The sequence below is a fragment of the Aegilops tauschii genome, chromosome 5, assembly GCF_002575655.3.
Source record: "Aegilops tauschii subsp. strangulata cultivar AL8/78 chromosome 5, Aet v6.0, whole genome shotgun sequence".
Taxonomy (NCBI): domain Eukaryota; kingdom Viridiplantae; phylum Streptophyta; class Magnoliopsida; order Poales; family Poaceae; genus Aegilops; species Aegilops tauschii.
The window spans coordinates 454,382,056-454,391,417 of NC_053039.3; the positions used below are offsets into that span (position 1 = coordinate 454,382,056).

At 45.8% G+C, this 9,362-nt stretch overlaps 1 protein-coding gene across 1 annotated transcript; it reads right to left on the reverse strand.

The window, feature by feature from the left end:
• Positions 1-3,281: 3,281 nt before the first annotated feature.
• Positions 3,282-4,854, reverse strand: LOC109772294 (11S globulin seed storage protein 2). Its single transcript, XM_020330981.4, has 3 exons — positions 4,701-4,854; positions 3,650-4,584; positions 3,282-3,571 (listed from the first exon to the last, which is right to left on the reverse strand). The coding sequence occupies exons 2-3, from the start codon at positions 4,570-4,572 to the stop codon at positions 3,436-3,438; spliced, it is 1,059 nt and encodes a 352-aa protein (XP_020186570.1). The 5' UTR covers positions 4,573-4,584; positions 4,701-4,854; the 3' UTR covers positions 3,282-3,435.
• Positions 4,855-9,362: the final 4,508 nt, after the last annotated feature.

A 9,362-nucleotide genomic window follows, 5' to 3' on the forward strand; every position in this document is an offset into this window, starting at 1 on the left:
TATAGTGTCATCAAAATGTCAAGGCGCTGATGACATCATGCTTTAGTTTTCTGCAAAACAATTCTAGAGAGAAGATGAAGGGTAAGTAGCTAGCACCAGCTACTCCAGATGATGAATCTTCTCTTCATGTGAAATAAGTTTGCATTCAGGACAATACTACCCCCTTATGGATCCATTTAATCAACTTCTTATATGGATGTAGTTATGATCCTGGAAGCAGGTATAATTGTTCTAAGAAAACTTCATTTAGTTCAGTCATACTCATGGTATTAATGTAAATCATGACATTCTTGTGAATGTATTTGAGAACGGATTACATTAAGGGGCACTGAACAAAAGGACAAAGTCTTATTTCCTCCGCCACATCCTCTAATATGCATATTTAGTTTACATCACAAAAAACTTGTAAGGAGATGTATTGTGGACAACATGAAAAGGCAAGGCGGGTAAACTACTTGGGGGAGGACATAGTATGAGCACATCAAAACCGACTTATCTTTGTAGGTTTTACAAATATGTTCCATGTGTTGGCTCTGAAGCGTGTAAATGTACATGTTGGATTTGAACCCCCAACTATATGCTTGTGTGCTATGAAAAGAAAATTTCTTGTGCAAATGAATGATGTATGCATGTGTATTATGTTTATATATTTTCGTCATTTCTAGTTGCAGGGTTGGTAAGTAAAGATAAATAATTGCCAGCCATGAAAAAGCTAATGGAACTAGTTGTATTGAGCAAACCACCTAGGGAATTGAATGCGGTTGTTATGGCAGAACCACCTGCAGGTAAATGCATTGGAGGAGGTTTCAAAACAGCCTCCGCTGTGTCGAGTGTTAGTTACACATGATTTGAGGTGGAATTGGGATCTACAATAGTAACTAATATCAAGATATACAATAATACAATACTCTCCGCGTTCCATAATGTAGTGCATATAGATTTTTAAAAAAGTCAAATATCATCAATTTTGACCAAGTTTGCCGACAAAAATATTTACACCTAGCATGCCAAGCATATATCATTACAATCATCATAAGCCGTACTTTCATATTTGGTATATTTGGTATTGAAGATATAAATAGTTGATCCATAAACTTGGTTGTAGTTTGTAAAGTTTAACTTTTCAAAAAAATTATACGCACTACATTTTGGAACTGAGGGGGTATGAAGTATATTCCGTGATGGATCTCATGATACTGATTTGGTATTGTGAACGTTGATATGCTTTCTATATGGGACTAGTTAGAGACCAGTCGACTGAAAACGAATTTATGATCAGTCGAAACATTTTCAGCCCTCGGATGCAAAACCAACTGCGAGATGCCTTCTTCTAGCTCGGAAATGTTTTTACTATTCATCTTCTACCTCGAACCGCCGATCTAACCGCCTGCTGCCGCCGCCTGTGGCCGGCGAAGCTCCCCAGCATCGCCGCCCTGCCCTGCCCCCAGTGGCCACCCACCGCCGTTCTGCCATTGCCCTCAGCCATCCCTCTAACCCCAGTGATGAACAAATTTTCCGAGCGAACATACACCCTTCCCCACCCCTAACAACCCTAAGATAGATACTGGGGTCGCCTGCCAACCTAAGACAGACAGAGAGGTTGTTGCTTGTCCGGCGGCGAGCCAGCGGCTGCTCATTCCTTCCCTCTGGCGGCTGATGCTTCCTTCATTAGTCCTTCAGTAGTTTAGTACTAATTTGATTGGACCAAAATCTAAATTCAGGCTGACTTACAAGTAGCTAAACTGTTTCTATATATAAAATTGAACAAACTTTAGAAAGTTTAATTTAAAACAAAACTAGTAGGCAAAGTAAAAAAGAAAAGAATGGAGTAAAACCCAAGCCTACGGGTAACAGACTTGTGGTCTCATATGAGTACAACAACGCGCATAATTATTTACCTCATTCACGTAAGTAAGAGACGTAACAACATACGTATAAGAGCATCTCCAATAGATGGTCCAAAATTTGGTGGTCCAAAACCGGAGATGTAAAATTTGGACCACCAAAAAGTGCGTTTTAGAGCTCCGAAAAAAGCTCAACTCCAACAGTTGGTCCAAATTGATGGTCCAAAAGAGCAACTCCAATAGATGATCCAAAATGAAAATGTAAATTTCTTAAAACGATAAACTACTAGTCCATTCAACATAGTTCAAACATCAAATTCAACATAGTTTCATACATGAACTTCAACTACTACTTATTCAAACTACTAGATAAACTACTCCTCATCGTCGGAGCTGCGGAACTGCGCCCAGAACACTCGATCTCTGCTTCCGCCCGACTCTCGATCTCTGGGAAGTTGAGGTGCTCCCGAGGCCTCTCGGCACGCCACACCGCCACGTCGTAGGCACGCGCGGCCTCGTGGGCGGAGGGGTACGTGCCGATCCACCAACGCCTCCCGGCGTCGGAGAACTCCACTCCAAAGTTACCGGAGGGCTTCTGCCTCATGCCGAAGAAGCCCGACTTGCCCTTCGGCATCATCTTCGGCGCCATAGGAGAGCGGTGGAGCGGCGGCGGCGTGTAGCCGGGGCGGTGGCGAACGGATCCGGGCGGGGCGGAGCTGCGGGGCGGCGGCGGCATGCGGGGCGATGGCGGACGGAGCCGGGCGGGGCGGAGCTGCGGGGTGGCGGCGGCGGCGTGCGGGGCGGTGGCGGACGAAGCCGGAGCGGGTCGGAGCTACGGCGGGCGGGCCGGGGCCGGGCGAAGCTGCGGCGGGTCGGAGCTGCGGCGAACGGGGCGGGGCGGACGGGGCGGCGGCGTGCGCTGCGGCCGCGGCCGGATCCGCGGCGGGCAGGCGGCGGGGCGGCGTGGAAACAGCGACGGGGGCGGGGCGGGGCCGGATCTGATGCGGGCGGCGTGCGGCGGGGCGGCGGCGGACGGGCGGGAGGTTGCGGGCGGGAAAGGAAAGGAACTGGCAGTTGGGCGTTCGCGGGCGACTGCTGGTTTTGGACCAGATGCATCTCGTGATGTAAATTTGCACCGCGAGGTGTTGTATTTTACATCACGAGGAGGCCGTGGTCCAATTTCTTTTACATATGGACCATCTGTTGGAGCTGTGTTTTTTGCCTTAGGCGGTTCAAAAGTTAGTTACTTTTACATTTGGACCATCTATTGGAGATGCTCTAACCCAAGCCGAGGGTAACACACTTGTGGTCTCATATGAGTACAACAATGCATAACTTTTTTTGCATGATAATACTTGTCTCATTTATATCATAAGTATCATAGTACAAGTCACGTAATCGACCTGGCAAAACTAAAAAAACAGCAGAAAGCTAGCCTTTGCATAGAATTATTTTGCTCATTCACGTAAGTAAGTATAGAGACGTTACAGCGTATAATACAGATCGTGTGGTACACGTCAACGGAGCATACGGGACACACACGCCACGGAAAGTGCACGGACGCCGCGGCGCGAACGCGTGCACCGACCGCTCAGTGCGACGGCTCGGCGCTGCGGGCTCCGAGCAGCTCCACCAACTCCGGCGCCACGCTCAGCGACGCCTGCACCACCTGCGCGGTCAGGCCGCCGAGCATCGAGCCATCCCCGGTCAGGTGCTCCACCGCGGGCCTGCCATGCGAGCACGACAGCATAATCAGTAATGATTGCCATTTCACATACGAACTAGCGAAATCCACATATACGTACCTGACGCTCTTGATCAGGGACACCCACTCTGCGCCGTCGGCGCCGGCGGAGATGAGCGTCACGGCGAACCGCGGTACGACGAACACACTCCCCGCGGCGACCTCCTCGTCCAGCAGCAGCGTCTCGCCGCCCGCGGAAGAAGACACCTGAACGCGCGCGCTCCCTTGTGCCACGTACACCAACTGCGCCGCACCCTCCCGTAACACCCACGGCGTGCGCGCGGTGCCGGGATCGAGCCGGCCGATCACCGTGCTGATTCCGAGGTCCCCTAGCGCCGCCAGGTCCGCCGCGGCGAGCGTCTCCAGGGTCCCTGCAGCGACTTGTCCGGCGTTCACGACGAGCCCTTTTCTGTCGTGCTCGCGCGGGCAGACGCCGGGCAGCTTCGTGCTCAGCCCGGTGAGGAGGACGGCTGGCTGGCTCCGGAAGACGGCGGTGGCCTGCTCCTTCGTCACGCCAGGCCATGCCCTGGCGAGAAGGCCCGCGTCGAAGCCGCCTAGGACGCTGTTGCCGCCGGCGAGAAAGAAGTAGGAGATGTCCCCCGGGTTGACAGCGCGCTCCGTGTCGCCCATGAACAAGATTGAGAGGTCGTCCGCATCGCCGTCGCTGTCGTTGTACCACCACGAGACGTCCCCAGTGCGCACGGCTATGACGTCGCCGGCCTCGAGGCGCACGACCCTCTCCCTGGCCGCGGGGGAGGCGTCCCCGGTGGCGACCGGGAGGACACCGGCGACCCCGGAGCCTCCGAGGACGTAGCCGAACTTGTGGGAGTCGGCGTAGTGCGGCAGCGCGAAGGAGAGCGGCCTTAGCACGAGCAAGCCACACCCGAGCCCCTCTGCAGCGAGCTCCGGCTGGTCGACGCCCGACCACGCCACATACGCCCCCGCGTCCGACTGGACCTGGGCCTTGCCGCCCTTGGCAGACATGTCTGTCTTGCCCTGCATGCCCGCGAAAAAACAGTTAGATTGATGGAGCTCTGGATACATGCATGCATCCAAGCATGTAGGAGGTGACAGAAATTCGTTCAGCCTTCAGAATTTGGGAGATGATTTACCTGTGCTAGCTCCTCTTTGGCAGGAAGTGGAAGAAGAACGTCGTTGAGCCTTGAGAAATGCGTGCAATTTATAGCAAAGATCCCATTCCCAATGTATCAACTATCAAGTGCAACTTGGCTACTGCTACTTGGCTCAAAACGAGTAGAATCAGTCGGCCGATCCAGCGCCTTGCGTTTCGCCAACCAAGTGTGCCCTCTGCTCGCTGCTCCTTATCCTTGTATATCTGTGCTAGGTCTCAACCAAATAATATACTCTCCTCCTTTCCGGTTTATTGGGTTTATCTCAAAATTTTAGATTTATCATTTTATAAGTCTCAATTTGATTATTCCCCATCACATGTTCGGATTTCAAGGTGCATTAAATCATTGCATGTAAGGATTAAGAGAAAAATGACCAATGCATATACTTCATGCATGCATGCATTGCAATTAATGCATTGGTAAACATTTTTTTTGAGAAAAAACGAGCACATTAATTTAGTGTTTTCGCAAACTACAAAAATTATTCCACACTCACCATCTATCTTGGTTGGTGAGATGTTTTATTTGAGTCCTATAAACCGGAAAGGAGATAGTAACACATAAGAAAGAAAATATATAAAAACTAAAAGAACTTTTTGCACGAGTCTCCACATTAGCCTCACAGATATAGCATCGACCGACTGAGACATAACCAAGTCTCAGTCGTCCGAGATTTAGCAACACTGCTCCCAAAAATATATATCTTTCAATCTATCTCTATTCTATTTTATTCTACTATATACACTAAAAAACAAAATACAGGTCACAAATAGAAAAAAAATGCTAGAAAATCACACGAAAACAGAAAATACTCGACCATTAGTTTTGTACATAAGAAAAAACACAACTGCTAGATCTACATTAAAGCTGAAAAGATTACAGACCAATGTCATCCTTTCTAAATTACTTACCATTGCCACTACATTAAAATATGTCCTTGAATTCTACGAAGGAAACCCCACAAAAGTCAAGAATATACCTCGCACAATAATCCTCATCGTGCTATTTACATGTACCCATCCTGGCGACAGGCGTACCCCATGTAGTACATACAGGGCCAGAGGGCAATATCGTTAGTAGGCCATGTTGCTGACTTGAAGACCGACGATGAGCAGGGGCCGGCGCAAATGCAACCAAAAAGACCGATCTAATAAAAGAGACTAGGCAACACATTATACGTCAACAAAATTACATTGATGGGCTCAAAGCTTCTGTGCAGCGTTTGACAGAGATGTGCTTCCTATTCTCCTTCTCAATCAGTTAGAAACTTCGACATTGAGAGAATTCCTCCTTGAACTTAGGTTATCTCCAAAGGCTTGTTGATTTTCAGGGTTACTACTAAGTTGGACTGTGTAGGTAAAATGGGCTGGTGTAATGAGTTCAAAAGATCTCTCCCTATTGTAGGTGAGCATGAAGAAAATATTTGTTATGATGAAGCTAGGATAAAGCTGAGATGTGGTGCTGGTGATAGAGAGAATATACCTTGTTCATTACATAATGTAGTGTGTATATATTTTTCCAATATTCAAACTTTGCAGTCTTTGACCATGTTTTGAGAGAAAAGTATTTGTATTTGGAATAATATATATTATCAGATATATCATGACTTAAATATTCATATTGTATATGTTTGGTATTGTAGATATAGATAACTTTCTCCACAAACGATGTCAAATTTTGCTAAGTTTGACTTTTAAGAAAATCTATATGCAGTATGGAACGGAGGGAGTATTACTTTATGAAGTTTGTCCTTGGATCAAGCTGAGGAGATCAAGAAAAAAGTGATGCATTAAAAGTGAGTAGTGAGGGATTTGTGGCTCCAATACTCAATGATCTAACTAGTGAAGAAAAGATGAAGGCTGTTTTGGGAGCAGTAATTAAAAAATTGCAATTCATTGAAGAAGAAAAAGCTAGACAATCTGCTCTTTGGGCTATAGAGAAGTAGAAGCTCCAAGAGCTTGAAGCTGATAAAAAGAAATTAGAAGCTGACCTACGAAAGTAGCAGATGATACTTCAACAACTTGTGCAGGAATTCATTTGGAGATAGGTGTTAGACCAGGAATTTGCTAACTTAGTCAACGAAGAAAATATTGGAGATGGGTCTGGAAGGAAATGGTGAGGAATCATAAAATACATGGAACCTGGAGACTACAATGAGAGTCAGGAATGTGTTGAGAGATTTAGAGATAAAGTAGTCAAGAGTTAGGGGTGGCCTCGGGTTCTGAAGAAGGTGCTGAAAAAGAAGGGGTCCCCAGAAGATGTCCTCATATGAAGATCAACGACCAAAGAAAATTATGGCATGGATGCTGATACGTACTTCGCCATCTAACAGATCTTTGCAGCACATGATTGTTGTAGTTAGTGTTAATTTGGTTGCTCTATTGAAATGATTGACCGTAATTTGGATATTATTGAAAAAAATTAGGATTAACTTTTCTTTAGAAGATCATTAATAGAGAAAATAATATAAATGGAAATCCTAGCTCACTAAGCCGTATTACGACTTGTGAAATTATCTGGATGAGCCCTGCTCTGATAATGAATGATACGTCTCCGTCGTATCTATAATTTTTGATTGTTTCATGCCAATATTATACAACTTGCATATATTTTTGGCAACTTTTTATATGATTTATTGGACTAACCTATTGATCCAGTGCCTAGTGTCAGTTCCTGTTTTTTGCATGTTTTTTGTTTCGCAGAACATCCATATCATACGAAGTCCAAATGCAATAAAAAATTACGGAGAATTATTTTGGAATATATGGAATTTTTGGGAGTTGGAATCACCGCAAACGGAGGCCCACACAGCCCACAAGACACCAGGGCGCGCCAGAGGCCCCTGGCGCGTGGTGGTGGGTTGTGCCCTCCTTGAACTTCGGTTGGAGCTCTACTTCGGGCGCAAGGAAGCTTATATCTAGAAATAAATCATGTTAAAACCTCAGCGCAATCGGAGTTACGGATATCCCGGAATATAAGAAATGGTTTTCGGCCAGATCAAAGGAACGCGAAACAGAAGAGAACAGAGAGGGATATCCAATCTCGGAGGGGCTCCCGCCCCTCCACCGCCATGGAGACCATGGACCAGAGGGGGAACTTTCCTCCCATCTAGGAGGGAGGCCAAGGAAGAAGAAGGAGGAGGGGGCTCTCTCCCCCTCGCTTCCGGTGGCGCCGGAGTGCCGCCGGGGCTAGGATCGTGACGGCGATCTACATCAATAATCTTGTTACCGTCAACACCAACTCTCTCTCCCTCTATGCAGCGGTGTAACACCCCTTCTCTCTGCTGTAATCTCTACTTAAACATGGTGCTCAATTCCATGTATTATTTCCCAATGATATTTGGCTATCCTATGATGTTTGAGTAGATCCGTTTTATCCTATGGGTTAATCATGATCTTGGTTGATATGATTGTATATTTTATTTATGGTGCTGTCCTACGATGCCCCTCCGTCTCGCGCAAACGTGAGGGGCCCTCGCTGTAGGGTGTTGCAATATGTTCATGGTTCGCTTATGGTAGGTTGCGAGAGTGACAGAAACTTAAACCCGAGTAGGTGGGCTATGACATATGGGAGTAAAGAGGACTTGATACTTAATGCTATGGTTGGGTTTCACGACCTTAATGATCTTTAGTAGTTGCGGATGCTTGCTAGAGTTCCAACCATACATGCATATGATCCAAGTAGAGAAAGTATGTTAGCTCATGCTTCTCCCTCATATAACATTACAAGAATGATTACCGGTACTTGTTATCGATTGCCTAGGGACAAATAACTTTCTTGTTGACACCAACCCTTTTACTAAACACCTAACTTTTATTATCTTGCAAAGTACTTCTAGTTTTATTCTTGCAAAGTAGTTCTAGCATACTCCTACAAATTAGTTTCATACTTGTTTCTGGTAAAGCAAACGTCAAGTGTGCGTAGAGTTGTATCGGTGGTCGATAGAACTTGAGGGAATATTTGTTCTGCCTTTAGCTCCTCGTTGGGTTCGACACTCTTACTTATCGAAGAAGGCTACAAATGATCCCCTATAGTTGTGGGTTATCAAGACCTTTTTCTGGCGCCGTCGCCGGGGAGCAATAGCGCGGGTGAATATTCTCGTGTGTGCTTGTTTGCTTTATCACTAAGTAGTTTTTATTTTCTGTTCTAAATTGTTCTCTATCTTTAGTTATGGATATGGAACACGAAACACCAAACAAATTAGTGGTACTTGCTACTCATGGAGATGAGGAACCTCCTAAAACCCTCGATGCTCGTTATGTGAAAAATATTATGCATTACTTTGATAATCCTGAGAAAACCCCATTCAACCTCATAATGGGAGTAACGTTGGATCAACGTGAATACTTTAGGGATTATCGCTTGACACAAAAAGGGAAACTTTTATGGGATGAAATTTATATGTTGGTTTGGTATGCTCGGGATTTATGCTTGAGATATGATTTTACTTGTTGCTCTAGGATGAATGCTCCACACCTTCCCTTTTCATGCAAATTTAATGATAATGAAACCTTGGCTTCTTATGCTAGAGGTATATATGATTACTATGATGTGGAAAGAATAGAAGAATTTGTTGCTTTTAAGGGTGCTTATGAAATTGAATCTTTGTTTGAAAAGTATGAAGCTTTTGATGATGATGTT

Excerpts from the sequence above, each read along its gene's own strand:
- LOC109772294 (XM_020330981.4), bottom strand. The coding sequence starts at position 4,572 with ATGTCTGCCAAGGGCGGCAAGGCCCAGGTCCAGTCGGACGCGGGGGCG. Across the intron at positions 3,572-3,649 it reads TCCCTGATCAAGAGCGTCAG|GCCCGCGGTGGAGCACCTGA; the intron begins GTACGTATATGT and ends CTCGCATGGCAG.